At 44.0% G+C, this 16,749-nt stretch overlaps 1 protein-coding gene across 1 annotated transcript; it reads left to right on the plus strand.

Moving 5' to 3' along the window:
• The first annotated feature begins 13,496 nt into the window (after positions 1 to 13,496).
• On the plus strand, positions 13,497 to 16,569 carry igfbp1a (insulin-like growth factor binding protein 1a). Its single transcript, XM_060917611.1, has 4 exons — positions 13,497 to 14,064; positions 14,221 to 14,384; positions 15,215 to 15,343; positions 15,636 to 16,569. The coding sequence occupies exons 1-4, from the start codon at positions 13,692 to 13,694 to the stop codon at positions 15,759 to 15,761; spliced, it is 792 nt and encodes a 263-aa protein (XP_060773594.1). The 5' UTR covers positions 13,497 to 13,691; the 3' UTR covers positions 15,762 to 16,569.
• The last annotated feature ends 180 nt before the right edge of the window (positions 16,570 to 16,749 follow it).

Consider the following 16,749-nt stretch of genomic DNA (forward strand, 5'->3'; position numbering starts at 1 on the left):
CACCCCGATGTAGACGTGCAGGAGTTAAATAAAGTTAAAGCTATACTGCCTTTCAGATTTTTCAAGTTTAGGTCATAAAAAGAATTTTACCTGACACCCGATTATTTTTGTTTAGTGAGTCGAAAGCCACTGAATTGGAATCACAGACTTCCAATTTTATTAGTTTTTTTTTAATAGAACAATTTATGAATTTAGGGCCACGTGGCTGTAAATTCTCCGCTATATTTTCCTGCTTCACCATGACCCAATTCAAGATACTACATCATGCATCACGTGGTGGGCTTTCCCCGTTTGTGCAAGGCATTGTGGAATACAAATTTGAAACAGGAGAGAAAAATGGAGGACGTGAGTGTGCGAATGAAATGTGAAAGACTGATTACAGTAACGGAAAGCGAGAAGAAAAGATGTTATGTTGCGAAGGAAAGGAAACACAGGACCAAACTAATAAATATCGCCGGTCAGTGAGCACCTCGGAGTGATCAGCTGTTCGTTTAGCGACAGAATGATGTAACTGTCAGTGCACGGTCAAGGTAAACCTGCACATGTGCACACTGACTTCCTCTGTTTACTTGACTGCGCGAAGCTAGCAATTTCATACTCATTACTTGTGAGGGAATCCCCTGAAATTAAATAACTTCCCAGGCACAGAATGGCCTAATATTTTGTGAGATATTACAGAAATGAACATATATCACAGTGACCAAATTTCAGTGGGGACTAAATGTCACCAATTTTATGAAATCGAAAGGCCGTCTAGCTTTAACTTCTGTATTTTATAATTTGTTTTTGCAATTTGGTTTCTATTTTTATGAACTCAAAATGACATTTTTTCAGCAATCTTGGGTATTGTCAGTGTTATTAGTGCTTCTGGGGGCATAATGGAAGGGTTCACATTGAATAATTACAACAAAGCCTTGTGGTTCAAATCCAAATGTGGATATAGCACTAAACAGACACAGATACAGATACAGAAGACAGTGGCATTGTATTACACTCCTAGTGTATACTAAACTAACGCATATGCAGTAGATATGTAGATTAAGTACGGTAGTTAAAGGATTCTGAACTCTTAGGGACACCATATAGCAGCTCTGTAAATATTCTTCCAGCCCAGACTGATTATTGCTCATGAGGTTAGATCAAATCTAACCCCACGGGAAATAATCCAATATTTACACAAGCACTCTTGACATTTTCAAACCGCTTGGTTAAAGGTACAAGCCCATACATGGATTTCCTGTTCAACAACCATCAGCACTGACTATTGATATGTTAAATGTCATCTCTATGGTGCAATGTTTTTGTACCAACAGATGATAACTCTCAGATTGTTTAGTACTTAAGAGTCAACGTAACTCATTGTATTGCCTCCGTAATCAGACCCCCTGAGCCAGATGTGGGAATCTTACTACAAACACTTCAGTGTACATGAATAAACAATGCAAGACAAAGAAAAAAACCAGCATTCAGGATTACAAAAGCACCATCAGTATCCTGTTAAATAAAAAATAATAATAAAAAATTACGTAATTGACCTCTCACCAACTTTAGGGTACAGAATGTCCGTACAGAATGAAACAACTGTTTATAGAAATCTGAATACAAACACCATATTTCCTGACATCCTGTAGCAAGATCTTAAGGAGAAGAACACAAGCAGTCCTAATGTTTTCCTGTATGTCGCCTGTATGTTCAACCTGATTGAAGGTTGAAGCACTGTGCTGACTGATATTCAAATCATCACATCCCAGAGGTGCATCACAAACCTTTGCAGGTTTGTAGGTCACTGCATATGCAATGTTCCCATTCTTCAGGAACCTGAAGTTAGTAGAAACCAAAATGGACTTTTTAGTTAATAGTAAATATTAATCTTATGCCAAACTCAGAAGCTGAAGGAGAACAGCATGAGGGAGGTCTGGGAAGGTGGGAAGGTGTGAAAACCATCACAGGCCACAATACAAAGACCAGAGTCGTTGAGGGGACAGTGGAGAGGGTGAATGGGTTGAATGACTTCTTTAATCGGTTTAACCAGCCCATGTCCCCCCCCACCCTCTCCCTCACTGCAGCCATCTCTCCTTCTTCCCTCAACACACCTCCCCCCAGTCATCACAGCAGCCCCCTCCTCCCCCACCTCAACACAGACTCCTCTATGCATTACTGCAAACCAGGTCAGAGGTCAACTGAGGAAGCTTCACCCCAGGAAAGCATCAGGCCTGGACAAGGTGTGTCCACGACTACTGCGCTGCTGAACTGGGTGAACCACTCCAACACATCTTCAACCTCAGCCTGCAGCTGGGGAGAGTGCCAACCCTCTGGAAGACATCATGTATCATTCCAGTTCCCAAAAAGAATCGGCCCAGCGAGCTGAACGACTTCCGACCAGTGGCACTCACTTCACAGCCGATGAAGACGTTGGAGCGGCTCTTCCTCAGCCTCCTCAGACCCCAGGTACAACATGCCCAGGACTGTCTGCAGTTTGCGTACCAGGCAGGTGTTGGTGTGGAAGACGCCATCCTCTACCTGCTACACCGAGCCCACTCGCATCTGGATAAGGGAAATGGCACAGTGAGGATCTTCTTCTTGGACTTCTCGAGTGCCTTCAACACCATCCAGCCCCTATTGCTTCAGGACAAACTGAACAGGATGCGAGTGGACCCCTGCCTGGTCACCTGGATCTCCAGCTACCTCACTGACAGGCCACAGTACGTCAGGCTGAAGGACATCACGTCTGACACTGTAATTAGCAGCACCGGAGCACCCCAGGGCATGGTGCTGGCCCTCTTCTCTTCACCCTGTACACCGCAGACTTCTGCTACAATTCAGAGCTGTGTCACATTCAGAAGTTTTCCGATGACACAGCCATCGTTGGGTGTATCAGTGACGACAGAAAGGAGGCGTATAGGAGCCTGGTGATGGACTTTGCTGTGTGGTACAACAGGAACCATCTGCAGCTCAACACCTCGAAGACCAAGGAGCTGGTCACTGACTTTAGGAGGTCCAGACCAAGGTCACGACCAGTTCTGATCGAGGGAGTCGAGGTGGAGGCTGTGGATTCCTACAAGTACCTCGGGCTGTGGCTGGACAGCAAGCTGGACTGAACTTGCAACACCAATCACTTATACAGGAAGGGACAGAGCAGGCTATACTTCCTTAGGAGGCTGCGGTCCTTTAACATCTGCAGGAAACTCCTGTGGATGTTCTATCAGTCTGTGGTCGCCAGTGTCCTGTTTTACACTGTGGTGTGCTGGGGGGGCAGCACATCCAAGAAGGACACATCCAGGCTGGACAAACTGATCAGGCGGGCTGGCTCTGTGGTCGGCATGAAGCTGGACTCTCTGGTGATGGTGGCAGAGAAGAGGTCTATGGACAAACTATTGAACATCATGGACAATGCCAGTCACCCTCTGCACACCGTCATCAGCAACCAGAGGAGCCTGTTCAGTGACAGAATGCTCCTTCCCAAGTGCAGGACGAACAGACTCAAAAGCTCCTTTGTCCTTCACACCATCAGACTGTACAACTCCTCTCTGGGGGGGATGGGAGGGGTAACAGGAGGACAGAGGACGGGAAGGAGCAGTAGGCTAGCCTAACAATAAGCAATACCAGACAATGTGCAATATAATGTGCAATATTAAGTGCAATATCTTTCCTTCTTCCCCCCCCCACTCACACACACTTACCCTAACCCCACTTTCCCCCCTCCCCTTCCTCTCTTCCCTATATCTTATTTTTTTATATTTGTATATGCAAATACTTAATTTATTTTAATTTATCTAGAAGTTTTCTCTATTTCTTTTCTCTGTTTATCTGTAATGATGCTGCTGGAATCTTAATTTCCTTGAGGGAACCCTCCCAAAGGGATCAGTAAAGTTTTGTCTAATCTCATCTCATCTCATTATCTCTAGCCGCTTTATCCTGTTCTACAGGGTTGCAGGCAAGCTGGAGCCTATCCCAGCTGACTACAGGCGAAAGGCGGGGTACACCCTGGACAAGTCGTCAGGTCATCACAGGGCTGACACATAGACACAGACAACCATTCACACCCACATTCACACCTACGGTCAATTTAGAGTCACCAGTTAACCTAACCTGCATGTCTTTGGACTGTGGGGGAAACCGAAGCACCCAGAGGAAACCCACGCGGACACAGGGAGAACATGCAAACTCCGCACAGAAAGGCCCTTGTCGGCCATGGGGCTCAAACCCGGACCTTCTTGCTGTGAGGCGACAGCGCTAACTACTACACCACCGTGCCGCCGTTTTATCTAATATAATCTATCTAATCTAAACTCTACGAGTCAGTGTGTTAACATATTATTTTGAATAGTAGCTTGATATTGCAATAAAAAAAAAATCACAACATAACCTTTGGCTATGAATGAAGGTGCTCTCCAGACTCACTTGGGTGAAATAAACTGATACGTGGATGAAGAATACAGGAGAAACGATAAGGAAGTGTTGGAGTCAGAGCTAATGTCGATCTATTCTAGACTGAAGACAACAGTGTTGTAGTCGAGTCACTAAACCTCGAGTCCGAGTCCAGTCTCAAGTCTGCAGTGTTCAAGTCCGAGTCAAGTCCAAGTCATTAAAAAAAATTTTGAGTTGAGTCCGAGTCGAGTCCACTATTGATCTGAGTTGAGTGTGAGAACAAGACTCCAACCATTTGATGGTGGCTGTTTTAGCACTATTAACATTAGTTTGTTCCTGAACATGACATATGAGCAGGTGAATGTGCATTCTCTTTGTCAGGGAGTGCGAAGCATTCTGTCAGAGATGGTTGGGAGATGGATGCAAGCGCAGAAGGTGTGTTTATTAATACAAGTGAAGACGGTAAACAATCCAGAATGGCAGGCAAAATTGTAAAACAGTGACACAGGCAATAGGTCAAGCGAGGCACAAACAGGCTATCGTAGACTTGGCAGAATCAAAGATAAGAAACAGGAAATCAGGGATCAGGAACCCAAACAAGGAAATAAGGCTCAGTAATATGTCAGTAATGCAACTCAATACTTCGCAAAGTAAATATGCTTTCAAAGTTTTTATATAGGTGCGCTGATTGCGCCTTAATCCTGTGCAGGTGCGAGTTATTTACAGTGTGCACGTGAGAGTCCGCTTGGCGTGCACGCTGTCTGGAGTGCACCAGAGAGTCTATCTGATGCACGCGCCAAGGCATGCAGGTGTGAAACTCTTGCACGAAATTAGTACAAAAATTAATGTAGATATAAATATGCCAAATTACTATGGCATGTTACAAAAAATACAGAAAATAAACAAGTCCTCATCTCCAATTTACGAGTCCGAGTCATCAGTGCTCAAGTCCAAGTAGATAACCACTAATAGTTCTATTCTCTCGCCATTTTTAGAAACATCCTTAACTCTAGAACATATACAATAGAATGCATTCTTACAAGATGTCTTAATAGTCCATCCATTATCTATACTGTTTATCCGTCAGGGTCACGGAGAAGCTGAAGCCAATCCCAGCTGACTTCAGATGAGAGGCGGGGCAGGGTGCAAATCTATCACAGGATAAACAATCAGTCACACTCACTCCAATGGTAGCCAGTTGACAAAATCCACATGTCTTTGGAGGAAACCCATACAGGCATGGGGAGAACGTGCAAACTCCACACAGAAAGACCCCAGTCGGGCACAAGGTTCAAACCCAGAACTTTCTTGCTGTGAGGCAACAGTGATCACCACTACACCACCGTGCCACCTTTGGTTTAGAAATGTAATTGTTATTTTCAGTGTGTAACTAGCTACATCATCTACAACATGTAGCTCAAGTTAATATTTATTTAGTGTTATTACCTCTGTCAACTTTGTTGGAGGAGGTTATGTTTTTGCCTCCATTTGTTTGTTTGTTTGTCTGTTCCCAGCATAACTCAAAAAGTAGTCAACGGATTTTGATAAAATTTTGAGGAAAGCCGAGCCATTGGCCAAGAAACAATTGATTAGATTTTGATGCAGATCTGGATATGTATGTAAACATCATAAACATCTGGATATTCTAATATGTAGCTTAGTGTAGTTATGTGCTCTACTGAGGGCCCTTCTAGTTTCACGCATGTTTTAACCAGATGCCTTTATAATGGTATTTAAAAGCATTTATCGTGAGCCAGAATGAAATCTGGTTGCTGTACAGCAAGTAATATGCATATTTAATGTATTATACTTGACAACTAACTTGTGTTGTTCCCAGTTTCTTTTCTTTTTTTCTTTTGCAAATCATGAATTTGTGTAGCATTTTTCATTTCCTTCAAAGACCGGTTTATACTTCTGAGTAGAGTCTATGCCATAATCTGAGTCACATCTCACCAAAAATGTAACTACATGTCAAGGCAATGCAGATCGCAACAACTGTGATGGGTTTGCATGGTAGCATCACATTTCCTCTGACACATTTCCAGCTGCTCCTTCTTCTCAGGTATTTTTGATTTAAGTTGAACTTGAGTTGACTGAACATTAACCAAATCAAGGAGAGGTTTACTGAGGAAGTCCGTAAACACGTACATTTGTACGTCTTCGCACTTTTCTGCATTGGAGTAATTTCAGTACAAGTAACCGTTGTTCAACATTTATTAGCTCCAACTCCAACAAGACGAGCTCAGTTGCAGTTGCCATTGTTTGAAGTATACGAAGAAACTCAACACAGTGGCATAGAAACCACACTGTCACCTAGTGCTTTGGTAGGCCATTTCCATAGAGCCTATTTAGAATCAGGGGCGTTGCTAGACATAAAGCTCTACTGGGTCACAGGCCCCCCCCCCCCCCCAATACCTGTATGAAATGTGCTATAGGACATACAGCTTCACTTAAAAATATATAATTTTGCTGCGTGAACTTGCATGGCGTTACTGTACCTTCTTTCTCCAATTTCATATGCTTGGCTGCATGCAGGCGGCACGGTGGTGTAGTGGTTAGCGCTGTCGCCTCACAGCAAGAAGGTCCGGGTTCGAGCCCTGTGGCCGGCGAGAGCCTTTCTGTGTGGAGTTTGCATGTTCTCCCCGTGTCCGCGTGGGTTTCCTCCGGGTGCTCCGGTTTCCCCCACAGTCCAAAGACATGCAGGTTAGGTTAACTGGTGACTCTAAATTGACTGTAGGTGTGAGTGTGAATGGTTGTCTATGTGTCAGCCCTGTGATGACCTGGCGACTTGTCCAGGGTGTACCCCGCCTTTCGCCCGTAGTCAGCTGGGATAGGCTCCAGCTTGCCTGCGACCCTGTAGAACAGGATAAAGCGGCTAGAGATAATGAGATGAGATGGCTGCATGCACTTTCCCTACATTCACATGTATGTGCACAGAATGTGCGCCTTATATTTAGGGACAGAAAGTTGCCTACGTTGATGCACCTTGAAGGAGAAAAACATCCACTCTATTCCTGATATTATCGATCTAAATTAACCATAGGCTATTTTCAGGGTATACCAACTTTACTTTTAAGCTCATGGTCATTATAAGAGCCATCCATCTACATGCTATAATTATATAATCTATGTTTTTTTTTCTTTTCAGGACAGTCTAGATTGTGATAATATTTGCATATTTACATCAGGCTTTTCTATCAAGGAAAAACATTTTGCATTTATGAATTTTCCATGTTCTTGAATGTATGCCACTATAGGAAGCATGGCATCCAAAATATATTTTCATCGTTGTGTGGATTGTCTGGAATCTGGCAACATAAATGTCATGATAATGGGATAGCCTACTGTATGTCTTAGCAATAATTTGTAAAAATATATCATGTACCGACATAATTACGTAATGTAAGCTACATTAGAATATCAGTCCGAAGTTGGAGACAAATTGTTGCTGTAATTTGCTGTTGCTGTAATTTCAAAACCGGATTACTTGAGAAAGGCAAAAGGCCCAGATGAATACTTTATACCATTTGAAACGGTAGGGACTGCTGTTTGTTTTGATGCATGGTTTGTCGCGTAAACTCAGGAGTTAGTGAGGTATTGTGCCGACAAATCCAGGTGTGGAGATGGACACTGGGCTGTATGAGAATATGATTAAATTTGATGTGAATTCACTGACGTTAATTTTATTGCAAACCGTTTATCATAGCAACTAGTGGGTAACACCACTGGGAAGCTCAAGTAGTGTGGTTTTACGTGATATACAGGTATGTATGCTAATTGTGTGATGAGTATTCCGCCAGCAATTTAATAGAGATGAATGGGTGTGATTTGGACACATCGGTCATATACGGTTATTCCGCAGTGCCAAAGACATTACTGTTTCTGAAATGTGATCAATAAATTTTACTGGGGCACAGCAGATATACAGTGGATATAAAAAGTGTACACACCCCATTAAAATGATGGGTTTTTCTGATGTAAAAAAAATTAGACCACAATAAATAATTTCAAAACTTTTCCCACCTTTAATGTGACCTATAACCTCATCTCATTCATCTCATTATCTCTAGCCGCTTTATCCTGTTCTACAGGGTCGCAGGCAAGCTGGAGCCTATCCCAGCTGACTACGGGCGAAAGGCGGGGTACACCCTGGACAAGTTGCCAGGTCATCACAGGGCTGACACATAGACACAGACAACCATTCACACTCACATTCACACCTACGGTCAATTTAGAGTCACCAATTAACTTAACCTGCATGTCTTTGGACTGTGGGGGAAACCGGAGCACCCTGAGGAAACCCACACGGACACGGGGAGAACATGCAAACTCCACACAGAAAGGCCCTCGCCGGCCCCGGGGCTCGAACCCAGGACCTTCTTGCTGTGAGGCGACAGCGCTAACCACTACACCACCGTGCCGCCACCTATAACCTGTACAATTCAATTGAAAAACAAACAAATCTGTTAGGGAGGAAAAACATAAAGAATATAAAACATACAATAAGCTGGTTGCATAAGTGTGCACATCCTTAAACTAATACTTTGTTGAAAAACCTTTTGATTTAATTACAGCATTCAGTCTTTTTGGGTTCACACCTGCCATCAATTGAAATGACTCTGATTAACACCAAATAAAGTTCAGACATTTACTCAGTTGCATCCTCCAGCAAAAGCCAGGGTTCGCAGAGAGCTTACAAAGCATCAAAGGGATCTCATTGTTGAAAGGTATCAGTCAGGAGAAGGGTACAAAAACATTTCCACAGCATTAGATATACCATGGAGCACAGTGAAGACAGTCATCAAGAAGTGGAGAAAATATGGGACAACAGTGACATTACCGAGAACTGGACGTCCCTCCAAAATTGATGAAAAGACAAGACAAAAACTGGTCAGGGAGGCTGCCAAGAGGCCTACAGCAACACTGAAGGAGCTGCAGGAATTTCTGGCAAGTACTGGTTGTGTACTACATGTGACAACAATCTCCTGTATTCTCCATGTGTCTGGACTATGAGGTAGGGTCAAAGAAAAACATCCAGGCCCGGCTAAATTTTGAAAAAAAAAAAAAAAAATCAATTCTCCCAAAAGCATATGGGGAAAATGTGTTATGGTCTGATGAAACCAAGGTTGAACTTTTTGGCCACAATTCCAAAAGGTATGTTTGGCGCAAAAACACCACTGCGCATCACCAAAAGAACACCATACCCACGGTGAAGCACGGTGGTGGCAGCATCATGTTTTGGGGTCATTTTTCTTCAGCTGGAACAGGGGCTTTAGTCCAGGTGGACGGAATTATGAACAGTTCTAAATACCAGTCAGTTTTGGCCCAAAACCTTCAGGTGTCTGCTAGAAATCTGAAGATGAATTTCATCTTTCAGCATGACAATGACCCCAAAAAAGTTTTGGAATGGCCCAGCCAGAGCCCAGACCTAAATCCAATTGAAAATCTGCGGGGTGACCTGAAGACGGCTGTGCACAAGAGATGCCCTCACAATCTGACAGATTTGGAGCACTTTTCCAAGGAAGAGTGGGCAAATATTGCCAAGTCTAGATGTGGCAGGCTGATAGACTCCGACCCAAAAATACTGAATGCTGTAATTAAATCAAAAGGTGCTTCAACAAAGTATTAGTTTAAGGGTGTGCACACTTATGTAACCAGGTTATTGTACTATTTTTATTCTTTATGTTTTTTCCCCTGACAGATTTATTTGTTTTTCAATTGAATTGTACAGGTTATAGGTCGGGGCTGCACGGTGGTGTAGTGGTTAGCGCTGTCGCCTCACAGCGAGAAGGTCCGGGTTCGAGCCCCGTGGCCAGCGAGGGCCTTTCTGTGCGGAGTTTGCATGTTCTCCCCGTGTGGGTTTCCTCCGGTTTCCCCCACAGTCCAAAGACATGCAGGTTAGGTTAACTGGTGACTGTAGGTGTGAATGTGAGTGTGAATGGTTGTCTGTGTCTATGTGTCAGCCCTGTGATGACCTGGCGACTTGTCCAGGGTGTACCCCGCCTTTCACCCGTGGTCAGCTGGGATAGGCTCCAGCTTGCCTGCAACCCTGTAGAACAGGATAAAGCGGCTAGAGATAATGAGATGAGATCATAAAAAGCTATAATTTTAATGGGGTGTGTACACTTTTTATATCCACTGTATACTGGGGCACGTACCCCAGTAAAATGGGTCTGGCGACGCTGATGCTTAGAATGAATGGCTATAGTTATTGGATTGGCTTTAAAAGCAAAAACTTATAACGTTCTGAGGATGCAATATATGCAGCAATAGATATTCTATAAAGTCAAGTTTTTCCAATTAATTAGCTTGAAAGTTCTACAACACTACTACTTGTTAACATAGCCTGCTGTTTACTATAGCATGTTTAGGGAATATATATATATATATATATATATATATATATATATATATATATATATATATATATATATATATGTTTAGCATGTTTCTCTATTGGAAAAATCATAGACAGCATGTAAAAGTGTTGGCACGTGAAGGAAACTGCACTGTTGCTGTTTCAGATATAGGAGACGTGCCAGGGCTCTTGGTCGGCATTAGTGGAGAGTTTCTGTCACTCCCCTGGAAACGGGCCGATACAAAAGGACTGCACTCCTCTACTTCCGGAACAGGCGTCCATCCATTCCGCGCGCAAGGTCACGTATCACAGTTGCCAGGAAGCGGCGTGCTTTAACTGCGCGAGCTCCGGGTTCAATCAAGCGCGCGCGGGAACAAAGAACAAAACATGCTTTGGATTGGGGGGGTGAAGAGAGGAGAGCACCGTGATGACGTCATCGTGCGTCATAAATGAGTTTCCAGAAGGGGTAATCGTTTTCTAAAGAGGGAAACCTGAATAGGGGCCATGAGTATTGATCTCATACCATATTGTCTCACGCGCCCGAATGATACGCGCGCATTAACCAAAACCAATGAAAGCGTTTTGTGCAAAGGCATGACCCTGTCATTATTAGCTAATATAGCAAGCTTATGATCACTTTCACTTTTTGTTTCTTTGAAAATACGACGCTGCTCACTACAGGGGTAAATACGGAGCCTGTTGAGGAGGTGAATGGGAAGGCAATGTGCATGGGACCAGCAAACCCTGAACTCACGTGCGAAGTATTTCTCAACACTGATATGACGGAAACGAGGGTTTGTTGATGTCCTGAGTGTTTGAGTGTTTGATTGAACTCATTCTAAGTGCACTGGTTGTTGTGATTATTATTATTATTATTATTATTATTAGTTCAGGTGGTATGTCTGCAGTAGAATTCTTCTTCTTCCTCTTCTTAGTTCAGGTGGTATGTCTGCAGTAGCATTATTATCTCATCTTATCTCATTATCTCTAGCCGCTTTATCCTTCTACAGGGTCGCAGGCAAGCTGGAGCCTATCCCAGCTGACTACGGGCGAAAGGCGGGGTACACCCTGGACAAGTCGCCAGGTCATCACAGGGCTGACACATAGACACAGACAACCATTCACACTCCCATTCACACCTACAGTCAATTTAGAGTCACCAGTTAACCTAACCTGCATGTCTTTGGACTGTGGGGGAAACCGGAGCACCCAGAGGAAACCCACGCGGACACGGGGAGAACATGCAAACTCCGCACAGAAAGGCCCTCGCCGGCCACGGGGCTCGAACCCGGACCTTCTTGCTGTGAGGCGACAGCGCTAACCACTACACCACCGCGCCGCCAGCATTATTATTATTATTATTATTATTGGGCGGCACGGTGGTGTAGTGGTTAGCACTGTCGCCTCACAGCAAGAAGGTCCGGGTTCGAGCCCCGTGGCTGGCGAGGGCCTTTCTGTGCGGAGTTTGCATGTTCTCCCCGTGTCCGCGTGGGTTTCCTCCGGGTGCTCTGGTTTCCCCCACAGTCCAAAGACATGCAGGTTAGGTTAACTGGTGACTCTAAATTGACCGTAGGTGTGAATGGGAGTGTGAATGATTGTCTGTGTCTATGTGTCAGCCCTGTGATGACCTGGCGACTTGTCCAGGGTGTACCCCGCCTTTCGCCCGTAGTCAGCTGGGATAGGCTCCAGCTTGCCTGCGACCCTGTAGAAGGATAAAGCGGCTAGAGATAATGAGATGAGATGAGATTATTATTATTATTATTATTAGTTCAGGTGGTATGTCTGCAGTAGAATGCTTCTTCTTCTTCTTCTTCTTATTATTATTATTATTATTAGTTCAGGTGGTATGTCTGCAGTAGAATTCTTCTTCTTCTTCTTCTTCTTCTTCTTGTTATTAGGTCAGGTGGTATGTCTGCAGTAGAATTTTCTTCCCCTTCTTATTATTATTAGTTCAGATGGTATGTCTTCAGTAGAAATAAACACATTTTTGCTTTAATGATCCAGTGCACACAGCCTTGAGCGACCTAAAGGAAAGGATCTACACTTTTGAAATGAAACTCTTAGGTGGTGTAAGTGGTTAGCACGGTCGCCTCACAGCAAGAAGGTTCTGGGTTCGTGGCCGGTGAAGGCCTTTCTGTGTAGTGTTTGCATGTTCTCCCCGTGTCTGCGTGGGTTTCCTCCGAGTACTCCTGTTTCCCCTATAGTCCAAAGACATGCGGTTAGGTTAATATGGGACGGCCTTGGGCTGAGGTACCCTTGAGCGAGGCACCTAACTCCCAACCGCTCCCTGGGTGCTGTTAGCATGGCTGCCCACTGCTCTGGGTATGTGTGTGTGTGCTCATTGCTCACGTGTGTGTTCACTGCTTCAGATGGGTTAAATGCAGAGAGGAATTTCACAAGTGTGTGATGAATTTTCTTTCTTTCTTTCTTTCTTTCTTTCTTTCTTTCTTTCTTTCTTTCTTTCTTTCTTTCTATAATGTCATGCCCTATAGCATATCATGATCTTATCACACAGTTTAACCCTTTCTGCTGGTGTGTGAAGCCTAATTGGAGTCACGCAAGTCCAAAAAGAGATTGCATCACTATAGCTCGTGTTTTGCTCCCGACTCCAGTACCACGTGCTATCAAAATAAATAGGTCTATTGACGCATTTTGCGTGTCGTATGAAAATAAGCGACTCGAACCAGTCCCAGGTTGTCCAATCAGATCGGCGCGGGATTCGACTCCTTCTTTTCAGGAATCATTAATATCTCTGGGACGCGTCAAACATTAGCGTGCCAGCCGCTCCTGGAGTGTATAAATACTGCGCTCTGAGGGCAGAGCTTAGTCATTTCACCGGGCGCAAGCAAGGAGGAACAGCACCAGTGTGAAACAAAGCCGAGTAGTGGTTATTTACGCGTTAGGACTGTTTGATTGATTGGTTGGTTTGTTTATTATATAGCTATTAGTATTTGATCGCTTTGGAATGAGCGGAGTCTTTCTGAAGTTGCTCCACGCGGTGGTACTTGGCGCAGTCCTCTCGGCGCCACAGCTCCGCGCATCCCCGCTCCTGGAGCAGCCGATCCGGTGTGCGCAGTGCACCGCAGAGCGCGAGGCTGAGTGTCCGCCAGTGGATGCTGGTTGTGCGGAGGTGCTCCGGGAGTCGGGATGCGGCTGCTGTCTGACGTGCGCACTTAAGCGCGGGGACCTGTGCGGCATCTATACAGCGCCGTGCGGTTCTGGGCTGCGCTGTTTGCCCACACCTGGAGAGCTGCGGCCGCTGTTTGCGCTCACACGAGGGCAAGCCGTGTGCACTGAGATCGGGGAGGACGTGCAGAGCCGCACGCAGCCGGCGCCAGGTAGGCAGCCTGTCCTATAAAATCCTTCTCACGAGCTTTAGAGCTCGGTTACTAAGCACGGATAAGAAGATGCTTGTGTCTGTGCACGTCGCTGAATAACCTGGAGTATTTTCTTTATTTGCCTCATCGAACAACTCTTTCGCTTTTCTCCTCCAGATAAGCCCGAGGTGGAGGCTGGCGCTCGGACCGAGGTTTCTGCAGCCGCTTCACCGATCGTCGTGTCGGTCCACATCAAACCCTACGACCCCTGGCTCCTCAGCGGCGTTCAGGACAGCATGAAGTCCAAAGTGAACACCTACCGAAGGAAACTTGTTGAGCAGGTCGGTACATGACACAGAAACTTTAAAATAATGCTTGGATTCTCTCATTCAAAACACGATCCTTGTGTAAAAAAATCAACCGGGGACACTTCGTGGCGTGTTGGTAACCTTTCCAACCACTAGAGGGCAGGATAACACTTAAAAATCAGAGTTGAAGCACACGTTTGTAAGCTTGTCCTGTGTATGACATTAGGATGAGTCTTCAGGGATCTTGCTGAGTGATAGTGTATGACATCATCTCTGATAATACAGCAAAGCCAAATATAATAGCATATCATGAAATCCCGCTTATCCTGTTCTACAGGGTCGCAGGCAAGCTGGAGCCTATCCCAGCTGACTATGGGTGAGAGGCGGGGTACACCGTGGACAAGTTGCCAGATTATCACAGGGCTGACACATAGAGACAAACAACCGGTCACACTCACATTCACACCTATGGTCAATTTAGAGCCACCAATTAGCCTAACCTGCATGTCTTTGCACTGTGGGGGAAACCGGAGCACCCGGAGGAAACCTATGCAGACACTGGGAGAACATGCAAACTCCACACAGAAAGGCCCTCGCCAGCCTCGAACCCAGGACCTTCTTGCTGTGAGGCCACCAAAAATCATACTCGTGAAAGTTATAATCCAAAGCGTACAGTAACAGTATGTGCCTTTCTGTCGATGTGCTAATCTAACCTTTGTAATATTTTATATGAATTAAATGGGGGTGGATAGTTCCAAGTGTGTGTGTGTGCAGTGTGAGATGCTTAACAGAGCTGACAGCAAATAACAACATTGATAATAAAATAATCCCCTCCCTCCCTCCCTTTTTTTTGGTCGTCTCAGGGCCCCTGCCATGTGGAGTTACAGAGAGCTCTTGAGAAGATTGCTCGATCCCAACAGAAGCTGGAAGAGAAGCTGACCAAGTTCTATCTGCCTAACTGTGATAGATCAGGCCTGTACAAAGCCAAACAGGTAAACAAAAAGCATAGTGGTTATTCACGATTATTCCGGGTGTAACAGTAATATACCTAAACCTTTAACAACTTCACTAGAACACACAAATAACTGTGTGTTTGTGAAGTCTCAAATTCAGGTGTCAAACTGAGGTCAAACAGGAACCTTACACACACATAGTTAAGACTGATGTAATTGCTTTTGGTGTCACACAACACAATGCTGCTCATGTACTGACTTGATATTAGATCCACACTCGATACTGTCGGAGTCAGAATCTGTACAAACACACTTTCTTGTCTTTCTGCAGTGCGAATCGTCTCTGGATGGCCAGAGGGGGAAATGCTGGTGTGTGATGTCGTGGAATGGAAAAAAGATTGTGGGATCCAGTGAACTACCCACAGATGCTGAGTGCCCTCAGGAGCTCAATCACTGATCACACAACCACACACACATTCAGGCCCTGAGGAACTCTTCCACTCATGGACTATTTCCACACACATATACATCCAGAACATTATGCCACTGATTTCTTTTCTACTTTCTATTTATTTATTGTAGCCTACATGGTTTTGTTTTATACAGGTACACTGTTTTAAAATTAGTGAATATTAGTTCACTAAACCCACCAAAAAAGAAAATCTTTTTTTTTCTTGTTTCTGAAATGATCCTGTATTAATATGTTTATATTTACTTAATGCATCCGTGCATATTTATTTAAACTGAATGTATTCATATAATTGTTTGGGTGAGAATATTTATACCTTATGCCTTATTATTATTTTTGTATGGTGTATAAATGTATATGTTTAGTGTATTTTTATCAGTGTCAGTTGTCTTATCTTTCCAACAGACTGTTGGTAGGAATCAAAATGGAAAAAAGCACTGCATGACCAAACCGCATTGTCACTGCATATAGCTTTCCATGCATTTTCTGTTGTTACACTATTGACATTTTTTTGTCTTGTTTCTTTCACACTATTGCACAACTAAGTGAAGAAGACTAAAGCTTTCACAATTCTCTATTTTGTATTTTATTCTGCAGTGCATGATGGGTATTGGTCTTCGTATCTTCTGAAACGGGTAACTACCTGTTCCTACCTCTGTTTTTGAAGATTTATTGTGTCTGTGTTATTTCTGAGAGACTTTGCTTTTTCCAGTGTGGCTTTTTGTCCATGGACTTAAGACCACTTAAGTTATATAAATATATGTGTGTGCCTTTTTAATAAATTGTGGAGGTAAAATGTCTTTCGTCTGGTCTCAGTATGTGTAACCTGAAATATAGCTCAACTCTGCTGTGGTGAACCTACTATAAAACAAAGCTTTAAACCCAATTCAGGGTCAATAAATTGTATGATGTGATGTACCTGAAATAACCTTACACCATGATTTCTTTTTCATTCTCTGAAAATATACCTTGCCAA

The sequence above is a fragment of the Neoarius graeffei genome, chromosome 3 (assembly GCF_027579695.1).
Source record: "Neoarius graeffei isolate fNeoGra1 chromosome 3, fNeoGra1.pri, whole genome shotgun sequence".
Classification (NCBI taxonomy): domain Eukaryota; kingdom Metazoa; phylum Chordata; class Actinopteri; order Siluriformes; family Ariidae; genus Neoarius; species Neoarius graeffei.

Excerpts from the sequence above, each read along its gene's own strand:
- igfbp1a (XM_060917611.1), top strand. The coding sequence starts at position 13,692 with ATGAGCGGAGTCTTTCTGAAGTTGCTCCACGCGGTGGTACTTGGCGCA. Across the intron at positions 14,065-14,220 it reads CCGCACGCAGCCGGCGCCAG|ATAAGCCCGAGGTGGAGGCT; the intron begins GTAGGCAGCCTG and ends TTTCTCCTCCAG. Across the intron at positions 14,385-15,214 it reads GAAGGAAACTTGTTGAGCAG|GGCCCCTGCCATGTGGAGTT; the intron begins GTCGGTACATGA and ends TGGTCGTCTCAG.